At 42.5% G+C, this 24,076-nt stretch overlaps 2 protein-coding genes across 2 annotated transcripts; one reads left to right on the forward strand and one right to left on the reverse strand.

The window, feature by feature from the left end:
* Window positions 1-3,330: 3,330 nt before the first annotated feature.
* LOC308336210 (uncharacterized protein) lies at window positions 3,331-9,157 on the reverse strand. The gene is made up of 5 exons (XM_080793509.1): window positions 9,029-9,157; window positions 7,289-7,488; window positions 6,674-6,739; window positions 6,100-6,298; window positions 3,331-4,477 (listed from the first exon to the last, which is right to left on the reverse strand). Exons 2-5 carry the CDS (start codon window positions 7,455-7,457, stop codon window positions 4,360-4,362), a joined length of 552 nt encoding a protein of 183 aa, XP_080649635.1. The 5' UTR covers window positions 7,458-7,488; window positions 9,029-9,157; the 3' UTR covers window positions 3,331-4,359.
* A 3,908-nt stretch (window positions 9,158-13,065) lies between these two features.
* isy1 (ISY1 splicing factor homolog) lies at window positions 13,066-22,458 on the forward strand. Its single transcript, XM_080784755.1, has 11 exons — window positions 13,066-13,205; window positions 13,758-13,780; window positions 18,042-18,093; window positions 18,196-18,261; window positions 18,345-18,387; window positions 18,699-18,811; window positions 18,923-19,040; window positions 19,439-19,561; window positions 20,080-20,198; window positions 20,843-20,929; window positions 21,142-22,458. The coding sequence occupies exons 1-11, from the start codon at window positions 13,203-13,205 to the stop codon at window positions 21,247-21,249; spliced, it is 855 nt and encodes a 284-aa protein (XP_080640881.1). The 5' UTR covers window positions 13,066-13,202; the 3' UTR covers window positions 21,250-22,458.
* Window positions 22,459-24,076: the final 1,618 nt, after the last annotated feature.

Raw genomic sequence — 24,076 nt, forward strand, 5'->3', positions numbered from 1 at the left:
CGCTTTAGTGTATCCAGTTATTTAACACATTCCACATTGCTGCTAAAAAATATGTGTTACATTTTCTTGCATAAACACAAAGAGCTGTTTCCATAACTGCACAAATTATTGCACATAACATGAGTAGCTGTTATAACATAATAACATAACATGAGTAGCTCTTTGCCTGCCTGCCTGTCTGTCTGTCCATGAGTAGTTATTTGTCTGTCTGTCAATGAGTAGCTGTCTTACTGTCTGCCTGTCTATGAGTAGCTGTCTGCCTGCCTGTCTATGAGTAGCTGTCTGTCTGCCTGCCTGTCCAATTGTCCATGAGTAGCTGTCTGTCTGCCTGTCTGAGTAGCTGTCTGCCTGCCTAATTGTCCATGAGTAGCTGTCTGTCTGCCTGTCTATGAGTAGCTGTCTGCCTGCCTGCCTAATTGTCCATGAGTAGCTGTCTGTCTGCCTGTCTATGAGTAGCTGTCTGCCTTCCTGCCTGTCCAATTGTCCATGAGTAGCTGTCTGTCTGTCTATGAGTAGCTGTCTGCCTGCCTGCCCAATTGTCTATGAGTAGCTGTCTGTCTGTCTATGAGTAGCTGTCTGCCTTCATGCCTGTCCAATTGTCCATGAGTAGCTGTCTGTCTGTCTATGAGTAGCTGTCTGCCTTCCTGCCTGTCCAATTGTCCATGAGTAGCTGTCTGCCTGCCTGTCCAATTCTCCATGAGTAGCTGTCTGTCTGTCTGCCTGTCTATGAGTAGCTGTCTGCCTGCCTGCCAGCCAGCAAGTTGGTTAACAGAAAATAAATTGTTATGGCTGAGTAAAATAAAATACAATAAACACAATTTGCCTGAAAATAGATTACCCAGCTATGACCTTAAAAAAAATGAGTAGTGATATGGCTGACTGAGTAAAATAAAACAATCTACCTGAAAATAGATAGCTATAAGTTAAGAGCAATTTCCGCAATTACCATTTCCGCAATTTCCATTTCCGCAATTTCCATTTCCACCATTTCCGCATTTTCCGCAATTTCCATTTCCACCATTTCCGCAATTTCCATTTCCAACTATTAATGGCAGCTGGGTTTCATCATTCAAATTCAAATTCAAAATAGAATTCTGTCCGTTTAGCTATAAAATTATGTCAGGGAATAGGGATAGGCCTACACAGTATATGTCTTTCATTTGCATTGCATCTCTCCCCCCCCCCCCCCCAAGCTTTTATTTTCGTTCGAGTAATAGTACAACTCTAATAGTATTACTTATAATAATGTAATTAAAGATAACTTCATTCAGATTTTTTTTTTTTTTTTCCATTTTCATTTTTTTAGATTTTCATTGGTGGGCCAGTCATAATGGTCCCACGGGCCTGATGTGGCCCGCGGGCCTGAGGTTGAGTATCCCTGCTCTATAGGACCCCCAATCTGAACAGTGCTAATTTAACTCGGTGTACAAATCAGGTCTATTCGGTTCCATTTGTACACGCTGAGTTAAGGATCTGTCTAGATTCTATATAGACCCTTGGAGGTCCCCGGGCCCCACTTTGAAAACACGTGTTCCATGAGGAACAATAACCATCTCTGTCAAAACAAACACTGTTTGAAGATTACACCAACTCCTGCTGCTTTGATTCTAGTATTATCTACCCTGAAATAACTAACCAATTCAGCCCTGAAAACATTGATCATGGGTAGCCTATTTATAAATATCCACACCTAGCAAGAACTCATCTCGCCCAGCAGAGGGAGCCACAATACAACAGTGATTCTCAAACATTTTCACATCAAAGTCCACCAACTTGATACACATTAGGCCATAGACACCCATTTGACAGGATTTTGTGCCATGGACCCCCATAAGAGGTTATTTTTTTGTTTAGATTATTAATTCTACAACTGTCCATACTGTGGGGGAGATAACTGCACATTCTGTGGGGATCAACAGTAGTCCTTCTATACTCTTCATGGGATCCAAACATTCAGACATAACAATCAAATCCAAAACGTAATACATTGGAATTCCACCAGTACATTCGGTGAAAACAGCCTATCAACAAACTGAAAAGCCAATCGCAAACTTGTTGGTCTATTTCCAGGTCTAGAGGGAAAAAAGGGCAGGCCAAGTATATACCCATGGGGAACCCCAAAGGCCAAACGACAAAGTATTGCTTAAAGTAAGTGGTTAAACCATGCCAAAAATATTTAATTTCTCTAATAGTGGGCGGCTGAGTGCTGAACTCCCGTAGCCTGGCTCACAAAGTCACCATACCTGTATATAGCCTCTGTAGGACTCCCATGCACTTGTATTCATATATAGTTTAATATAAAACCTGTTAAATATGTAGAATGTCGAAGGCTATGTATAAATACTACTCCTCATATGACAAAGGTCATGAGCCTGATTTGAACTCCTGATGTCACTCCCAGTTATACACTTGCGCGCACACTTCAGTGCAGTAGGCCGTCCAAATACAGGCCAGATCAGTTTACAGACCAGACTATATATAACACACACACACACTTACCGTTCAAGGCTGGGTCTTCATAACTTTTCACGTCAAACATATTCATTTTAAATCTCGTGTTTCACCAATAAATGCTGCAGTGCCAGAAGCAGTAGCAGTGATACTTGTGGGAGTAATTATACTACCGTACTAGTAGTACAAGTGCCAAGTGGTAATACTAGTAAGACCTCGCCGTTGCTGCGCCTGCCCTGTTGATCAGCAGCACGCACTGCCACACCCTGCTAAACCACACCCATCCAGGTAAAAACACCTGGTACTCAGTCAGCATTTCCAGACCTGAGCTGAAAAGACACTGGCCGACAGAGAAAATTTCCCCGCCTGTCTGGTAGATCTGGCAACAGCTAGAGTCACAGTGGTCGACAGAAGCCATAGGCAGACCTACCAGACAGCCGCGGACGTTTTCTCTGTCGGTCAGCATCTTTTCCGGGTTTTTAGACAGCTGGTGGATGGAAATTAAGCTCCACCCCCACGTCTGACTGCCGCGGGGGCAGGCGTTTCCGGGAATCTGGCCGTCGTGGCATTCAGCCATGTGGGTGGAGCTTCTTTTCCATCCACCAGCTGTCTAAAAACCCGTAAAAGACGCTGGCCGACAGAAAAAACAGTCGCGGCTGTCGGCTCAGGTCTGGAAACGCTGAGACTGATCCTTCAAAAGAGTGAAGCCTAATTTTCACTCTGTAATACAAGCTTGGCGCTTGCCAAAATAACTGATCTACAAAGTACAAACGAACAGTGGTTATTCAGTATAAATGAAGCTCATCACGGGTTTGTTTTGAACAGGGAGCTGTGTTTGTATGGAGTATTAAATAAAGACATTAGTCAGCAAGCTGATGATTCCAGTCCACTCCCCTTCCTCCTCCTCGTTTATTGATTGGTTAAAATTACAGTTCTACCGTCTAAAGCCACGCCCAGTCTACAGCGACGCTGTAAAAAGAAGCTGAATGTTCTTTATCTTTACACTCTGTACTTCTACGTGATATATTGTACAAAAATAACATTTGGATTTTTTTCTTTTTCTCTTTTTTTTTGCTGTGAAAACTTTTTCCTCTCCATGTCCAAACCTAAATTGTTTTTTTTTGTTCTTTTTTTTTTGTTAATTTTTTTGTCTTTTCTGATGTGTCAGTCTATCCGTTTGTCCATCTCTCCGTGGCGCTCTTTGCGTTGTGAGCTGAACTGAACTTCAGTCAGCTCAACTGTACAAAAAAACGAAATTAATCTTTAAAATATTAATGAATGATCAGTGTTTACATGTCATTATTATTATTATCATTATTATTATGAAACATCCGGCTTTTCTGTTGGTTTGTTCCTTTCCTATAGTGTGATGACGTGATAGTCGTCCTGTGATCTGATTGGCTGTAGCTTTGCCCGGAGGCTGGCCAATCACATTTCACCCCTAAGACAAACTCAAATAAGTCCATATACAAAGTGAATTCTCAAGCTTATTGTAAGCTCTGCCTTCCTCAGGTAACCCAGTCTGTGTCAGAGCTGAATGGGTCACATGACGTTCTCAGCCAATCGGCTGGGCAGAACAGTGGTCTTAAAACAAAGCTTTATAACATCTCTACCAAACTAAAGCTGTATTTTTATATATATATATACTTTTTAGAAATAATGCAGAACAAAGTGGATTCTTTGTTGTTTTTTGAAAACTTTAGTGTCCTTCCTTATCTTTGCTCTGACTGGCTGGTACAGGGGCTGACCCGAGTGCCCTCTGAACCAATGGAAAAAGGAGGATCAGAGAAGATAAAAAATAATAAAATAAAGAAGAGAGAAAACGATAGAGATAATAATAGAAATAAAAGGAAAGACGGTGGTTGAGAGTGGGAGGGTGTGTGGGTTTGTTAGCGTGCTAGCGGGCTGCTAGGCACTAGCTTCAATGGTACACTCCTTGGCCAGGTGACCCGACTTCCCACAGTTGTAGCAGTTGACCTCAGAGGCTTTGCTGCAGTGAACCGCCACGTGTCCAATCTCTCCACACCTGGACAAAAAGACAAACCCACTTTATTAGAACTTGAATGTGTTACTGAGACGGATAGGACAGCTGAGAGGAGCATGGTGTAAGTGAGTGGTTCTCAACCTTTTCAGGCTGCAACCCCCCAAAATAGTCATGTCTGCACTGGGGACCCCCCCACACGAAAAGCATAAAGATTGTACAAGTTGACTCATTTAGTTTGACTCGGTTCCACAGATAAATAGTGTGAAAATAGACGATATTCAGACTCACAGCGCTTGTACTGTATATCAGCTATTTAAAAAAATGCTGCCTCTTTTTTATATTGTTTGACCTCTGGGGGGTCCCGACCTACAGGTTGAGAACCACTGTGTAAGAGACGATATAGCAAGAAGTGCAGCATCGTTGATTCTTGTTTTTTATTATTCTGCTTTGGTTTATTTTTTCTATGTAATCAACTAATGTTAACAAGGTGGGCATAATAAGGCCCATACCTTTTTGGTCAATCTGTATAATATATTAACCTTTTTTTCCCCGTATGTACAAATGCTGTACTAAACCATGACGAGATAAATAAACTAACTATAATAATAATAATAATAATATATACGATTTATAGAGCGCTTTTCTAGGTACCCAAAGTAACATCAGTAAGTTATGAAGCCATTATGAAGCTAAAACGCTGGCTGGGTAGGCTAGCTGGCATGACCTCAGGTAGCATACAACTATCTTGCCTCCTTACAATTGATCATCAGAGTCTGATTATCCATACATTGCATGTTTTTTTGTATTGTTTTAGGGGTGCTAGTCCGTTCCATATCCAGCTTTTGGTGTGTCCACAGACTTTGTCCTACACAAACATTCAATTCCCATTGACAATGAATAAAACATTTTACGTCATAGTGTCTGAGCAAATAGTGTCTATTTTACGCCATGATGATATACGATGATGAGCTTCAGAAAAATTCAGTGGAGCTCAATCTGGTTCTATGCCCGTGGGCGTCTCTCACTCTAGTTAAGTAGTTTGACAGATTGGGCACAGATCCCCTGAGTAACTTGAAGACAAGGCCCATTGCAAGTCGCTGTGTACTGTCCTCTAACTTCAGCCATTCCAGCCTAGTAAAGTGAGCTGAGGTTAGGTTAGTCCTGGGAGTGAGGTTTGTTTTCTACCCATTTTTCTAACCTACAAAGAGCAGTTCCCTCTGATTAATTTGCGTTGTTATGATAAATAGGCTTGTAAGCCATGCTCAAAATGAGCATGCCTTTAAATATTACTCCCGTTACTTACAAATACAACTGTTCAACCTTGATGTTATACAGTAAAATCTCAATGGGTCTAGGGCAGGGGTTATTATTGGCACTTCAATGACGCTTACAGAAAGAGGTGCAAGTGCCTCGTTCCTGGCCACATCACTGTCGTGCCAATGATAATGCTAAAGCACAACCTCCAGTGTAACATTGCACCACTGGCATCATTTCAGTAAGTGACTGGGCCGTGTCTTTCAAAACAGCACTCATATGGGTTATATGAATGTTTTTGTGCCTCTCTCTATTTGCTGAATAAGCACATGACCAGGCAGGGACTAACAACACATTGATAAAATCAGACAACCCATTGATCAGCCGGGCTCTAGTTTCGTTGTTCTTACCGGTAACATTTGACCTTCTCGCATCCCTTCTGGATGTGTCCGAAGCCTCCACAGGAGTAGCACTTCTGCTCGTTAGCGTGGTCACAGTCCCGTGCCACATGGCCTCCTTTCCCACAGGTGTAGCAGACCTGCTCTCTCTCTTTTTTAGGCTCCTTACAGTCCCTTGAGATGTGACCTGATCTACCACAGTTATAACAGGCTGGAGAGGAGAGGAGACAAAACAGACAATAGTTACTTTATGTGACGTTTAGACATCTTAGACAAATGGTGAGAAGCAGAGCCTTCTATTAGAGGTCTGTCAAAAAGGAGTCACAAAACAGCACCGGTCACGTGGTTCATGTAACTCGAAATAGTGACAATAGAGACCTTTTGGCACGGTCCAGTGCTTTGTCACTATTCGCCAATAGAAGTATATGTAGAAGAGCCGCCATTGGACTGGCCCGATGAAGTGAACGGAGGTGACGCAACTCTCTAATAGTAGGCTCTGGTGAGAAGTATTTGACAGATAATAAAACCCGGGTGGACAGACATGCAGACAGACAGCCGGGTAGACAGATAGTCAGGAGTGTCTCACCATCCTCAGTTCTCTCACAGTCCCTGGCGACATGTCCTGGTTCTCCACAGCGATAACAGAACAGATCTGCACACACACGCACGCGCGCGCACACACACACACACACACAGTTTAACTAAATGTAATTTGTGTTACATTTGAATTCTGAACAGTTAGAAACAATCACATGGATTAAAGCAACAACAAAAAAAGTTAGACCCAGTCGTAATATGTGATTTGTGAAAAAGCTTGAAAGGTTTCAAAAACAATTAGCACAAGTATGTAGAATTATGTTTTGGTAGCCGATAGCCATACAACGAACTAGTTGAAGAAATTGCAGATTGATGCTAAAGTCGGCCAAACAAAAAAGCATTTTAACAAAATACCAGAAGCCAGAGGGTTATAACCCTAAACATTAGGATTTTCTGGAAGATTGAACTTGCATTCTATTGCTAGTTTGACCACTTAGAAGTAACAAATAACTGAAAATAGGCTATCTACAAGCTTACAAACACGTCACAGCCTGTGAATGGCGTGCTTCCATAGAAGACATGCTGATATTCAAATGACTGAAATCAGTCGTGGTGACTGAGAACTTTAATCCATGCAATCAATATGTTAGTCAGACAGACTGACCTTTCCCTCGACCTCGTCCTTTGCCCCGCCCCCTCCCAGTCCCAGTCCCAGGCCCAGTCCTAGTCCCAGTCTCAGTCCCAGTCCCAGTCCCAGTCCCAGTCCCAGCGTTGGGACAGTTCTTGATCCAGTGACCCGTCCGGCCACACCCAAAACACTCGTTACTGCTCATCACCACGGCAACCACTACACTCCTACTACACCTGTAACAGACAGAGACAGACAGCTGTAAGAGATTGGTCTACTAGGCTAGGGGTGCACTTAACACTTAATCAATCTAATACATTTTATCAATTATTACAAATATTTTGAGCATGTCATTACATGCATTACATTTAAGAAGTAGTGGAAATTGTTGGCCTACACTTTTGCCTGACACCGTTGTGCAAAAAGGCTAAAGTGGTTGATTCACTCATTGATATATATATTTAAAAAAATTAACTATCCCCAAAACACACTTATTTATTATTCGATTAATCATATAAGTAATCAATAGGATAATCAAAGATCATTCATAGTAGGTTGCTGGTTCTAATCCCTGGAATGTATAACTAAGATTAGTGCAGTGTGCGTTTGGCTCCTAATATGCTGCATGCAGTTGTCGGGGGCCTATTTGGGGGTCGTGCTCAATTGGAGCATGTGGCCATTCAGAGTGCATGCATTATGCGGCTCCCGGAAGTGCTGCTCGAATCGTTATGACGTGATTGACGGTTATCAGCACACAATCGCCATTTATGCATGGATTTTGTTGGAAAGTGTCAAGTTTTCACTGCCCCACACAAGCAGAACAGAGAAAGAGGGATAGAGAAAGATGATTAGCCCGCAATGCCCTGCCTGTTTTATTTGTGTCACTCTTATTAAAAATACAATGCCTACATAAAAAGGAAACTTGGATGGCGGGTGTTTTGCAGAATTATTTATAGGGGGTTCATTCAGGTATACTCCAGGATCTACAATCTCTACACTGATTTTAAACTACAAACTTTGTGTTTTAATTAAAATACAATTATTTCAACCATGACAACTGACCCCCCCCCCCCACACACACACACACACACACAGGTTGGTAGGCACGTATATTGTACACACTACACACTTTGAGAGGTTGACAGTTTCAATCATCTCTCCCTCGCAAGCACACACGCACGCGCACACGTTGGTCGTTGTTGGTGTGTCAAGTAAGGCTGCTCCGCCCACCCACGCTGCAGGCCTCCTTAACAACCCCAAACTACCAGCCAGGCTACAGTACAGTGTGACTGTGACCCCTAAACCCCATCACGAGTAGCCTCGGTCCCAGGCTTACTTATCTGCGAAAAGAAAAGTCACGACACGCACAGACACCTATACAACACAAAACAAACACATCACGGACGGTCACCACCCCCTGTAACGGACCTGCGGCCACGCACGCACAAACCGACACACGCCGCCCCCCCTCTTCACAATCCCACCCCGCACACCGTATAGCGCGCGCCTGTGTGTTTATTTAATGATAACGTAACCGTAAAGAAACACAACTGTGGAGTCTCTGACGCAGCAACGGCCAGGGCCTGCTGTTAGCTTAGCATGCAAACTAGCCACAGTTAGCATCAAACACAACGCCACGGTTGTTGTTTTCTTATCGACTTTAATTTGCGCGTGCGCGTCGACCCGCGGCGTGCGCGTGTCCGTGCATGAGGAAGTTTTTTTTTTTTTTTTTTTGAAGGGGATATTTTTAAATGTTTTTTTGTGAATAAAACTCACCTGGCGACGTGACTCTGCTGCTGTTTGTTTTCTATCCCTCCTCCTCTCTCCCTGCGACACGCGGTCTGCGCACGGCACTGTGACCCGCCCCCCAAACTCTGTTGCACACGGCACCAGAGGATCGACCCCCACCACCATACACACACACACTGACCCAATGTAGTATCCCCCCCCCCCACACACACACACACACACACACACACACTCGGGGGGACACACGCACACACGACCCGATGTAGTACCCCACCTCACACTTACACACACACACGACACGAGGTTTCCCCCTCCCGTGCAGTTATATTGTTACATCATGTGTTGATTACAGTTTGACACCCCTGCCTGGTGTGACTGTGACATAATCAACATATTGTGTTTTTGTCCCAATCTCGTGATTAGTTGTGAATGAGACAGCAGCCAGCAGGGAAGCATTCAGTGTGTGTGTGTGTGTGTGTGTGTGTGTGTGTGTGTGTGTGTGTGCGTGCGTGTGTGTGTGCGCGCGTGCGTGTGGTGTGTGTGTGTGTGTGTGTGTGTGTGTGTGTGTATGTGTTTGCGTGTGTGTGTTTATATGTTATTACATAGTAGGCTATTGTATATTTGTCTGTAACTACCGGTAGTTTCATAGCAAATCAGTGTTATAGTACAAATTCTGAGGAGACTGACATTCAATTCAAATAAGCTTTATTTACATTACATTGAAAGCAAGTGTCAAAATACGAGAAAAACAGTTGGAAATGGGGAAAGTATACAGTTGGTGGGCTACAGCATTTTGTAAACAGACCTATGTCACATTGTATCGTTACTTAATACATGTTGACGTTGTTATAACTACTATTTAAATAGTATACAGAAAACTCAGATTTAACTCTGTTTAGCTCTGTTTAGCTCTGTGCAAGGTCCAGGCAGCGGTATAGATAGATAGTAGTCCTTAACCCTCTTTTGTTGCAACAGTTCACAAATCTTGCTGCTGTTGCACATTGTTTTTTGTCATTGGTCATAGTTTCAAACTCACGTTGGGTGTGTGTGTAATCTGTGGGAATATGTGTCTCTGATGTCATGATATAGTGGGCAGGTGGTTAGAAAGTGTTTTGATTGATTGATTGATTGATTGATTGAAGTATTCATTAACAGTTTGCAAAATTACAGTACATTTCAAGCACAACTTGAAAGCACTCAAGCCTAAAGATGAATACAACATCAATATCAACATCTTAATACTGTCCAATACTTAAATAGGGAGGGGGGATTATGACATGCAGGCAGTTTCATATGACAGTTTCTGCTGTCAAAATATGACCCCCCCAATTTGGGGAAATGAATATTTCACCCCAGGAAGGGCGGATGGGGGCTTCAAGATATGGGCCAAGCAAGGGATTAAACAATGGAAGGATGTTTTTGACAAAAGGGGGAATCTACTCTCTTTTGATGAACTAGCTGCTAAATACAATTTACCCCGTACACACTTCTTTAAGTACTTACAACTCAGAAGCTTTATAGGGGTTAAACAGGTGAATTCTCTGACACTCCCTCCCCTGTCAATAATAGAAAAAGAAACCCCTTTAATAGGGGCATCATTTCTGATTCATACTCTGTTAGTAGAACTCTCTCCTGAATCCTCTGAATCCAAATATAATGCATGGAAGGCTGATCTACAAGAGGAATTGACATTGGAAGAGTGGAGCTCAGCCTGTATGGATGCTCAATCCCAGACGGGTAACACTCGGTTAAAACTGTTGAGCAATATAATTGGCTGATGAGGGTCTATATCACTCCAGAAAAATTAAATAAATTTAGTGCAGATATTCCAGATACTTGTATCAGATGTGATAAAGACAAAGGTACACTTTTCCATTGTCTGTGGGCATGTCCAAGAGTGAAAGAATTCTGGGAAGAAGTGAGGAGGGAGATTCAGAAGATATTGTCGATAGATATTGAGCTTGAACCGAAACTGTTTCTATTAGGTCTTTACCCACTTGGCCATAAGATTCAGAGTAGCGAACAAAGATTTCTAGATTTATGTTTACTACAAGCCAAAAGGGCTATAGGGCAAACCCAGTATTACTCAGTGGTTTAGAGAGTTATCATTGTGTCTTCCTCTGGAAAGAATTACTTATACTTTAAAGAATAAACAGAAGATGTTTGATAAGATATGGGGACGGTTTATCCAATATATTACGGTTAATGATTTATCTTATTTAATGGTGGAAACTGAAAAGGTCTAATTTTATTCTCTGCAGCTGTTTGGTCTTGTGGCCATAAGTAAGATGTATTATGTATTGTTTTGTTGTATTGTCTGTTTGTTAAAAAAAAGAAAAACGCAATAAATATATTGTTAAAAAAATATATATATATGACCCCCCCAGTCAAAGAACACTGTGTTTGAAAGCACTCAAGCCTAAAGATGAATACAAAATTATTCCTCCTTGTATTGAACTGTACTGCTCCATCTTGCCATTTTTTTACTATTTTAAAACTTTAAATAGTTCAATTAGCCAATCTCACGTTGTTAGCTTGTAGATCGGCTATTTGTACTATTTTAAAATGTTTTAAAATAGTAAAAATTGCAAATAAGTTTATGGATATGGGGTAAGGGGTGGCGCAAGATAGGCCTATAGGGCATAGACTGTACTTTCCTATGCTTTTTGAGTGGTGCAACCACTCCAAGGAACAGCAATGTCCCTATGGGTCAGGGTCAGTCCCTATAGGGACTATGTCCCAATGTTTAGAGTACCAGTAGGGGCAAAAGTGGCGCCGTTGTGCCAGAAACAGAGAGAGAGAGAGAGATAAACTGACACCAGGCTAGACATGTCAGGAACGCCCACAAATGTCACATCCGGTTTTAGCCCGGGGTAAGAATCTTCTATGGCTGCCAGTGCAACTTGGTCCAATCCTTAATCACATACGGACAAACATCTATCTATGCCGATAATATCTAACTTGCGGAGGTAGCGTGCCTTGTCCACGAGCAACAGATTTCAACGTATGGCATTGCAAATACGTTTGATAATCGCTGCTCTGCGCAATATTGTTTTGGAAATGCCGCAAATTGCATTGCCCACCCGGGGGTGGGCGGAGTCACAGCTTTACGCTCTGAATACGCGCCGTGGTGTCAGTCTATAGTCTTAGAGTATGAATAGAGACGGCACCCGAGTTCTCCTCCCATCCACTTGCATTAAGTTGCTCTATAAAGCGCATGAGGCGAGAGAGAGAGAGAGAGAGAGAGAGAGAGAGAGAGAGGCAGGGGGAGAGGGTAGTTGCACCACTCAGTTCACACGGGTGTGATTTTTATTTTCTGCAAGGAAAGCTGAGAGACAGTAATGGTTTCTTTCCGCTAGATGGCGACAAAGGTTTATTTTCCACAGACAATTCAATTCAATTCAAAGGGCTTTATTGGCATGAGAAAACATACGTTTACATTGCCAAAGCAGAAAGAACAATACAACAATACAGCAATACAATCAAAACAAAAATTATGTACTTTGAAGGTCAGAATCTTCAATAGATCAACTTCTGTGTACCAAGATAACTCGATGCAGGTATAGTGCAGGAATATACACAATGATTAGTCTTTAGGGTGGTTGTGTTCCATTTGATATCCTTCTCCTATCACAGCAACTCACAAATCTTGCTGCTGTGTTTGCACATTGTTGTACTTCGCCCAGCAGACAGATGTTTCACATTCACAACATCCTGGCTAATCTTTTATCTTTTAATTGGTTCAATCACATTTACAATTACAAACTGATACAATCTAGGCTATATGCTTAATATTATAAAGTTAATTTTGAGTTTAAATTATTTTATGATGAGGCGATGACAATAAACGTTGGAGCGCTTTATTCCTTCCCGAACAGTAGGCGGCAGCATTACGTCAACGGGCGTCTATAGTCTGCCAGAAACAGCAACAGAAAATAGCAGATCTACAAGCCCACAGCGCGTCCCGGATGCGAGGAGTAGTGGCATTGTAGATCACTGCCATTTCTGACGCGCGACACCGTCTTGCGCCGAAGTATCGGGCTTGTTGTTAAGAAGTACTTCCTGTGGTTTTCCAGATCGTGCAGTGTTCGTTGTGAAGTGATTTTAACGACAAAGTTAAAATCTATCAGTTAAATTAATTAATCTACAATTTAACTAACAGTTAACATATAACAGACAAAAAACACTTGAGACAGCAGAGATGGTAAGGAGCACCTGGTGCTATTAAAACCTATGCAGACGTTTAAAATGCTTGCTGTTAACTTAGCTGCTAGCGGTGCTGTAATGTAATGTGAATGGAGGCTAAGCTAACTTCTAAATGCAAATTGCGGCTAAATTATGTGATGTTTGTTTGAACTGTAACTACTTTCACCCTGGCCAAAATCTGTCATGATATGTATTCCTTTTTTGTTTTTTTAATTCTATGTATTATTATTATTATTATTATTTAGATTTTGTTCTACATTATTTTGTTTCCACTATACAGTGAAACGTGTGTACATTAATTTTACATGTAATGGTGAAAGCTGTACATGTTCATTTTAAGGACACATTTTGCTCCTCAGTCCTGATGATGTATTTTAATAAGATTTGAATCTGAATTTGTGAATGTCAAATAACTAGCATCATATAAACAAACTAAGCGTTGTGAAATCTGTGTGTCTGTGACCCTGACTGGTGTCTCTCTGTCTGTCTGTCTGTCTGTCTGTCTACCTTCCTCCATACCATCGCTTCATCGTTCCTCCTTCTCTTCCAGGCTCGAAATGCAGAGAAAGCCATGTGAGTATTGTGCTTAAATTAAACAGACTAGAATTTCGCCCCCCTTCGGGGGGCTCAATCCTAGTGTCGTTGCAGCGCAATATGGGAAGAAGGAAATTGCGGGAATTGACAGACTCCACTTCATGTTTCAGCTGTGGTTTTAAACTCAGTAGTGTGCCCTGCACACAGCGCACACTCGCAATTGCAGCTGGAGGGCGACGCGACACACACACACACACACACACACACACACACACACACAGAGCGATGTGTGGATAAATCACTGAGATTTGGGAAATGTGTTCAGAAGTACAACGATTAAGCACGCACAGGCAAATGTCAGAAGCATCTGTTTCGGTTTCCAAACAGGAAGTTGTAAATGTGCTTATTAGACGGAGGCAGCGTGATGCTGGCATCTATTGTGATGCCAGCATCACCACATTTCACATAGAAATATAAGCACCCATTTACTCGCTTAGCGGAGACTGTGGGGTGGTAGAGGACATCTCCCCGGACGCGTGGGTATGTCCAGATAGTTGCCTCGCGGAGGCCTCTTTGTCCAGTGTCCATTCTGGGTCTGGAAACGGCACTTTTTTGAGTGTTGACCCCAATAGAAGGTCTGCTGCTCTGAATTTTACACCTCTCCCGCTTAGCGGAGACTGTGGGGTGGTAGAGGACATCTCCCCGGACGCGTGGGTATGTCCAGATAGTTGCCTCGCGGAGCCGTCTTTTGTCCAGTGTCCAGTCTGGGTCCGGAAACGGTAATTTATTTTGCATTGACCCCAGTAGAAGCTCTGCTGCTCTGAATTTTACACCTCTCTCGCTTAGCGGAGACTGTGGGGTGGTAGAGGACATCTCCCCGGACGCGTGGGTATGTCCAGATAGTTGCCTCGCGGAGGCCTCTTTGTCCAGTGTCCATTCTGGGTCTGGAAACGGCACTTTTTTGAGTGTTGACCCCAATAGAAGGTCTGCTGCTCTGAATTTTACACCTCTCCCGCTTAGCGGAGACTGTGGGGTGGTAGAGGACATCTCCCCGGACGCGTGGGTATGTCCAGATAGTTGCCTCGCGGAGGCCTCTTTGTCCAGTGTCCATTCTGGGTCCGGAAACGGTACATTTTTTTGCATTGACCCCAGTAGAAGCTCTGCTGCTGTGAATTTTACACCTCTCCCGCTTAGCGGAGACTGTGGGGTGGTAGAGGACATCTTCCCAAACGCGTGGGTATGTCCAGATAGTTGCCTGGCGGAGCCGTCTTTTGTCCAGTGTCCACTTTATAAAGTCCATGCACTCCAGTGAATAGCATTTATCCATTTAGATAACTTTTTTATGTTATTTAATTACTTATTTTTACACAGAAACATAATGTGTGTCTTTACAATAACTGTAATGTAATAATAATACTAATAATGTAATGTAAAAATTATTTAATTAACGAATTAAATAATCTTATTTTATTCTGAAAGCAACCGGATGTCTTAAATCTGCTAGCTGTCAGACCGGAAGTTATAAATTTGCTCATAAGACGGAGCCTTAGACGGAGCCAACTCGCAGGCAGTGCGAGAGGCTGGTTACAGGATTCTATAGGTCAGCCGTTTTGGTGTGACACACACGGCTTCCACATTTAGCTTCATACTGGGTGAAAGTGTCCTTCCAAAAATTATTATTTCGCTCGAAATTCTTATTCACAATGACATCGAGTTGAGGTGTTTGTGTTTTAGGGTAATTGTTGCATAAGCGCTATTTCGCACTATTTCTCCCTCCCCTCCCCTGTGTCTGAAGCAGCTAGCATGGAAGCTATATGGATTATGGAAGCTTTCCCTCCGATTGCACACAACCATGCCGTTATCCACGCGTCCATCCGATTGCTTTTAATGTAAATGTCCCATCCACTGAGCAATAGCGATATAAGCGCCTTATTCATTCATTCGATTAATTTGGGTGTGGGGCTGTGCAGTGCTGTGGGCAGCCTTTCTGACGGAGGCTCGGAGCTGCTGCTGCTGACGCTGTTCGAGTCGCATGGAGCAGTATAGAGTAGGCGTGGCGCAGCATTAGAAGGGCGCAGCAAATGCACGACATTGAGGGGTAGAAACCATCCCGGTCGCGTGGTTCATCTAACGCGTGTGTCACTGTGAAGGACTGGCCCCAATAAGTGAACGTAGTTGGCGTAGTAGACGCCAACATGACGATTCTGACGTAGGCTGGTGATGTTGAGCAACAATGGCGTGGTTGACAAAAGTAATATTTATTCAGTAATTAAGACATTTCTTTCAATGAAATGTAGCCTATATGTATTCTGGGAGTGTGCCGAATTTATTTTGCATATAGAGATGTGTGGTGAAAGTGTGGTTGGGTCGGAGAAAGCTGTTGGATAAACGGCCATGTGCTTATGTACCCCTGTCTATTAGGGTAGCAGGATTATTATGATTATTATTATTAGTATTGTTATTGTGATTATTACATGGATTATTGTTGTGATGTGAGCTTGTGGCTGACTCACTATCTAGAAAATAAAAACATGGCACTTCATTTAAAATAGGTTACAGACCCCTGTTATATGCGCTTGTTTTGGGATTCTTTTTAAAGACCTATTTACTTGTTTCTATGAGACATGGCAACGCCAACAGCGCAGCGAAAGGCATCCACGTCTTTCTCTTGTGAAATGCTGAGATTAGAAACGACCATAATTATTTCATTTCTCAACCTTAAAAAAAAAATAAAGACATCTCCATAATCCTTGGGAAGTGTGTGTAGCAAAAGTAGTCGGCATTGTCATGGTTGAAAGTATTCATGCAACACTGACGCTGTAAGCTGTGTGATGCTAACGCGCTAACACCGTTAGCATGGTCTGTGTTGGTCAAAGGAAAAAGGATAGATATGAAACTACTGGCCAAAGTGTCATACAAAACACAACACCTAAAATCGGAATGTGATGGTGACCTATTGAGCACAAACAGACAATCATGATTTGCTTGCTGGACCTATAATTAATTTATGTGCATTACATTTCCACCTCGCACATATAAATCAAAAGCAAGATGGATGCTAACGCGCTAACACCGTTAGCATGTTCTGTGTTGGTCGGAAAAAGGATAGATATGAAACCACTGGCCCAAATAAATGTCATAGAAAACACAACACCTAAAATCGGAATGTGATGGTGACCTATTGAGCACAAACAGACAATCATGATTTGCTTGCTGGACCTATAATTAATTTATGTGCATTACATTTCAACCTCGCACATATAAATCAAGCCACAGTGCAGTCAGAGAGTAGTTCACAGGTCACACACAGGAGCAGTGAAAGGGGGAGGGGACTTGGGATGGCAGTGTAGAGTAGGCACGACATTGAGGGGTAGAAACCATCCCGGTCGCGTGGTTGATCTAACGCGTGTGTCACTGTGAAGGACTGGCCCCATTAAGTGAACGTAGTTGGCGTAGTAGACGCCAACATGACGATTCTGACGTAGGCTGTTGAGGTTGAGCAAGAATAGCGTGTTTCAGAAAAGTAATATTTAAACAGTAAAGAAGACATTTTTGGCGAATGCAATGTAGTCTATGTCTTTTGTGGGAGTGTGCAGGTTTTATTTTGCATAGAGAGATGTGTGGTGGAAGTGTGGCTTGGTCGGAGATAGAGCACGAATGAACGGCCAGGTGCTCATGTACCCCTGTCTATTAGGGTAGCAGGATACAGGTTTTGTGTTAAAATATTCTAAACGTGTTCCATTCCCCCCAAGATTTATATTCTTATTTTTATTGTGTAAAAGTACATGTACAAGCTTACAATGCCATGTTGTGAGCTTGTAGATCAGCTATTTTCAAGTGGTTGATGTATTTAGGGTAAAGCGGTTAAACATATTTTGATGCTCTATGAACACATTTAGCTGGGGACCCCCTCAAGGTCCTGGACCTCAGTTTGAGAACCACTGAGTTATTGTATTAGTTATTGAGCTGGTGTTTGTGACGTGTTCATGTTTACTTAACCCATTAAAACCGGGAAAGCATCTCGGTCATTTTAGATTTGAACCACTGGCACTAACCATTATTTAATAGGTTGCCTATTATTATTATTATTATTATTATTTTAAATTGTGCAAATCGATGAATATATATATATTTCTTTCACTAAAATCTTTCCTCGGGTCCCTAGTGGGACAAAATATTTTGAGATGGCGGTTGGCGTCTGAGCACTGATAGCAACATACGTTTTTCCAGAAAACTGGTTGGATTTGTGTAGAATCGGCCTCAGGCTTGTTGTTAATGGGTTGTAACTTGTGTATTGTAGGACTGCTCTGGCTCGGTTCAGACAGGCACAGCTGGAGGAGGGGAAAGTGAAGGTAAGAAACTAATAACTATACTGTTTAATTCTACTGAACTACTGTACTCTGCTACTACGCACATGAACACTGATAATACAACATATGTCTGTCTGTCTGTAGGAGAGGAGGCCATTCTTGGCTTCAGAGTGCAGTGAACTTCCTAAAGCAGAGAAGTGGAGGAGACAGGTTATTATTGCAGTTGTTTTTCATAGTGGCAGTGTTTCTGTTTATGTCAGACCTGCTATAAATGATGTGTGTTTGTTCTGCAGATCATCAGTGAAGTCTCAAAGAAAGTGGCTCAGATCCAGAATGGTGAGAATATTATGAGGACACACACACACACACACACACACACAAACACCCCTAAATAAAACAACTGGGAGCACTTGATTGGGTCGGAAAGGGTCGGAGACACTCCAACTCTCAGCCATTATAAAATACCTGGTAACCTGAGACCTCTTGTGGCTTATTGCTTTAATATTGTTGATTCAGACCTGATGAAGTGGTCGAAATGCTGTTTGAAACTAAAAGTTATACTGGGATCTACAGTGTGCAGACCTCTCTAACATGTTGATGAAGATGTACTGTCCACCATGCTGACTGCTGTCTGTCTGTCTGTCCAGCTGGTCTCGGAGAATTCAAGATTAGAGATCTAAACGATGAAATCAACAAACTGTTGAGAGAGAAAGGTCACTGGGAGGTCAGAATTAAAGAGTTGGGAGGACCCGACTATGCTGTAAGTTTGCTATCCTTTTCTGTACATAGTACATACTGTATGTAATGTCTATCTAGCGTACAGGTCCTAGAATGCACATACTGTATGTAATGGCTATCTAATGTGTTGTAGCGTACAGGTCCTAGGATGTTGGATCATGAAGGTAAAGAAGTACCTGGTAACAGAGGGTACAAATACTTTGGAGCCGCCAGAGATTTACCAGGAGTTCGAGAACTGTTTGAGAAAGAACGTATGTACTAATACTACAAGTACTACACTTAACTCTATTAATACTACTATTCCTCTACTTGGTAGTTTGTACTTAACCTACCACAGTTAAAACTGTCTACAACTATTGCACTTCAGTACTTCATGTCGTCTCTGTTGGGTGGAAACCTCATATGTCCAAAACTGTTACTTTTCAGGATTCAAATTCAAAAACAGCAGATCGGCTAGGTCGAAACACATTGCGCCATCTTTCGAAGTTGTGGATCTGCTGATGCTTTTTGTGTGATGCTGCACCGTTAATTAAAAAAAAGAAAGTTCAGGAGATGAGAGTTTTCTGCCCCACAGCAACGATGAAGCATTAAGTAGTTTGATGGGTCACTGTGTGTGTGTGTGTGTGTGTGTGTGTGTGTGTGTGCATAGCGACTCCTGCGCAGAGGCGGACCAGGGCAGAGATGATGAAGGAGGTAGACGCAGAATACTACGGCTATAGAGATGAAGATGACGGCCTCCTACTTCCTCTGGAACTAATCTATGAAAAACAAGGTGAGCGACTTGGACTCAGCGGTCAAAGCAAAACACTATAGGAATGATTACTATGAGAATATAGAGCTTTGACCTTTTAATATAAAAACCTTTTGTTTTCACTAGTTTTACAAGTGATTTTTAAAAATAGCAAAATTAGAAATGTAAATGTACTGTGTGTAGGCTAATAGGCTAATCAGACTAATGAATTTAGTCTAATATAAAATAATCCATTCAAAATTTTCCATGACGATTCGTTGATAAATATAAAAAATGTAGTAGGGTATGTGGTTCTACCAGTAGTTCTCAAAGTGGGGTCCTTGAGGTGGTTCCAGGGGGTCACCAGGAAATTTATAGGAACCGGTTAGGAACCAAATGTACCCTAATGGAGCTAGTGTACAAATGGAAGCAAATGGACCCATTTGGTTCCATTTGTACCCTCTCAGACTTGTCTGGGTCCATGGCCTTTTACCAAACCGGTGGTCCTTGAAATAAAAACGTTTGAGAACCACTGGTTTATGTTGTGTGTGTGTGTGTAGCCATTGCTGAGGCGGTAGAAAAGTGGAAAGCAGAGAAGGAGGCTCGTATCTCCGGAGCAGGAGGAGCAGCAGCAGCAGACGAGGAAGAGGAGAGTATCTACGCTGTTCAAGATGAAGAGGTGAGGCACCAGGCTGCAGCCTTGCTCGGGGACACTTGAGCTGTGTTTGGGCGGGGCGAGCCCCTCCTCACTCCAGAGGGCTGCTGTCGCGCTCGCTCATTTGCTCATGTTGATTGTCGCTCGCCTTCATTTGCGCACCGGTCGCTCTGCTTAGACTTGACCACTCAGCAGCAGAAAACATATTTTGCTATGCGTCCGAAACACGCAACAAACACGTGGCAACACGTTTCTCTGTGTCTGTCCGTGCGACCGGGCATCTTAAACATGTGGTGCACGGCTCCGACCGGAGTGGCTTGGAGTGGCATGCGGTTCTCGCTCTGACCCGTTTTAAAACCCGCTCCACGCTCAATTCAAAATCCTGTCTCTTCGCTCTTCTCCACTTTATGCCACTCATCATATGCTCTGGTATTATATATTTATGTGGAAGTAATTCAAAATGATTGAAAGTCATCCAAACTAAATAAGCTTGTAGATCTATTTTTGAATTGCCAACATATAAATAGATAATAGATCATACACACTGGAGTCTGTCAGGGTACAAGAAGGCAGTCTGTGTGTGTGCTGGCGACAGTTCCATAACTCGTAAATTCATGTACAAAATGATAATTAGTAACTCCCAAGCTGTCTGTCTTCCTGTCTGCCAGTGGGATGAGGAGAACAGAGCGCAGACAGAGGAAGAGGAAGGGGCCCATACCTTCATCGCCCATGTACCTGTACCGTCACAGAAAGAGGTGAGACGCGCTTATACGAGTGCTGTCATGTTTTCATTTCATCAATGGTGGTCAAAGTAGTAGCAATACCACAATATATTGTAGAACTAGAAATACTAGTTTTGACTTGAGCAGTACAACATTATTGGCATCAAAATATTCTTAAAGTATTGATTTGATTCCTTTTGAAATAACTGTGCAGAAACATGACTAATGTGTGTGTGTGTGTGCAGGTGGAGGAGGAGCTTGTTCGTCGGAGGAAGATGGAGTTATTGGAACGATACGCCAGTGAGAGTCTGATGGCACAGAGCCAAGAGGCCAAAACACTACTGGGAATGTAGGCTGTGTGTGTGTGTGTGTGTTGGGGCTCTTCACGGGTCTACCTGAACAGAAAAAATCCAACAATGCCCAGGTCGGTTCAATTTTTTTTTACCGCTCAGGTCTGTTTATCGTTATGTGTAATTCCCGAATGGATCCGTGAAGACTCGTACTCCGAACTGATCAGGAAAGAAAAGAAAGCCTGATGACTAGACTGACCTAGGATCAGATGATTCTTTGAGGGAAAGCTGTGCATGTGTCAGGCCGTATCAGGCAGCTGAGATTAGATCAAACTATAGCTCCATGGGATCAAAGCCGTGCACAGTGCAAACCCTGTGCCATCTTGGATTCCTTTTTCAGCTAAAACATTAATATAAAAATTGTATTTCTGTTATTGTAGGTATGCTGTAGCTGGTAGGTGTAATTATGGAGCAGTAGTCTAACTGGCATCTGCTGGTAGGACTGAGTTAATGTTTTTAGCCACATCCCAACAGTTGGGTTTTGTTGTTCTGTAATATGTTGGACGAAATGGGATTTTGGAACACATTTCACGGGTCCATTAGACTTAAATATGGCACGTTTGTTAAAGGACCACTTCACCACTTTTCAACCTATCTTCATATAGTAGATCCACTAATAATCATGATAAAATGGCACAATTTCTTTCTACTCTGTCTCTCATAGGAGCGATGTGGGCAATTCAGAAACCCGTCTACCAGTGACATCATTAGGCAGATATATTTTTAAACAAGATCATTTTTACAAAAATGTTTAGATTTGTATTATCGTGAGAAAGATAGGCTTTCTAGAAAGCCTACAGTTTCTATTAGCTTGGATTCCCCATCGATGAAGTCACTGGTGGATGGGTTTCTGACCTGCCCACAGCCCTCCTTTGAGACACAGACTGAGTAGAAAAATAATGTGACATTTTATCATGATTATTAGTGAGGACCTATTATATATGAAGATAGGTTGAAAAGCAGTGAGAAGTGGACTCATGAAGAGCCCCAGTGTGAGTGTGTGTGTGTGTGTGTGTGGCTGCCTGTGGCCACCTGGAGGGAGCAGCACAATACCAGTGATGTAAACGCCATCGTGACAGCAGAAGTGTCTTGTCTCCATATTAGTGGCCGTTGCTAGGTGACTGTCGTAATATTGGATGTTTGTGTAAATAATATTTTTTCTACATGAACTTTGTTTAAAGATTAAAGACAATGTGAATCAGATTGTACAAACACAGTTGTCTGTTGCCATCTTAATTAAGCCTGCAGAATGACTGGGCATTGTTGAAGCCGCCATCCCTACTAGTGCAGGCCCAGGTTACATTTATGAATGAATTGTGACGTAGGTCGTGATAGAGGTACCACAAGAACAGCGCGAGGGGTACTATGATAGGAGCCAACCAATCATATCAATGCTCGAGGGGTACTACCTGGAAGACTTTGTCGTGGCTTCAAATTGATTATATTATAGCTCTATGCTTTTAATGCCAGCATTCATGTTCTGAGCTTGTAGCTTGTCTTGGTCCTGGACCCCAGACCCCACTGCTGTAAAGGTTTAAGTGGTTAAAAACTACATTTTCGTTGGCACCGGCTGAAAAATGTGTTCCTGGTATAAAAATAATAATAATGTCATTCTCCAATTTTCAATCTCCTTTCCATTCAGTCCCTCTGGCGCCCCCCAGTGGCCACAATTTAAAATAACAGCCGCACTATTTTGATCCAATGTTCCAAACCATACCATAGTAGTGTGAAGATCAACAACAACATATCATTTGTACTGCATACAGCACTGGTTCTCAGACTGTTTCATCTCAAGGAACCCCAAATGTATTAATTTATGTTACAGTACAAGTGAGAAACCAGTAAGATTCTGATTAGTTGTATGTATTATGTATTCTATTTGATCAACACTTGTTTTCCGAGACGACTGGCTGTCTGCCCAGCGCAACACAAAACATACCAGATCTACAAGCTTGAGCCACGTTTCGAGCTGTTTTTGATACTTTTGTCAGTGTGACACATTAATTGACGAAAAAACTATGTTAAGAGGAGATAAGAGGTTTCTGCACGACAGCAACGATATTGATTTTGGACAGAAACTAATGAAAATGTCAAACCTACAGTATATCGTATAACTTCCAGACAACTATTCATTATGGACAAAATACTGGAACCAATGAGTGAAAAATGTCCATGCAGCTCTAGGCTTCAGTATTTTGAAAAGGGCAGTTTCAAACCGGTTTTCCGAATCCCGCTATTCCGACGCACCGCCATTCCGACGACTCACCGCATTACCAACCCTGTCCCTAACCGCACGTGGAAGCCACATAGTCGGAATGGTGGTGCGTCCGAATGCCACGCTGTCCCCTTTCAAACCAGGGTTGAGTTTTAAACTGGTTACTTTTAGAGGGGTTAGTTTTAGACTTTGGTTATAGTTTCAGATGGGTTAGACTTTGGTTAGTTTAAACTGTTTAGTATTAGATGGGTCAGTTTTAGACAAGTTCGTTTCATTTATATTCTTTCTCCGGCCGGCGACCTGACAGTTAATGATTGGAAGCATTCTGTTGCATATGATTGGCTGATTAGAGGCTGTCTGTCTGTGACAGACATGTGATCCGCATGTGATCCGCACGACTCCACAATCAACTCATTACACACACACACACACACACACACACACACACACACACACACACACACACTGTTGTGGGTGGTGCTGTGTTGGGGTGGGGGGAGCGAGGGCCTATATGAACTTCTGCAACACCATGAATTGTACAGAAAGACACACACAGACAGACAGACAGGTGAAGACAGACGGACAGGTGGAGATGCTTGGTGTTGGTTTGCAGAG

The sequence above is a fragment of the Protomyctophum bolini genome, assembly GCF_963924005.1.
Source record: "Protomyctophum bolini genome assembly, chromosome: 2".
In the NCBI taxonomy this organism is placed as follows: Eukaryota; Metazoa; Chordata; class Actinopteri; order Myctophiformes; family Myctophidae; genus Protomyctophum; species Protomyctophum bolini.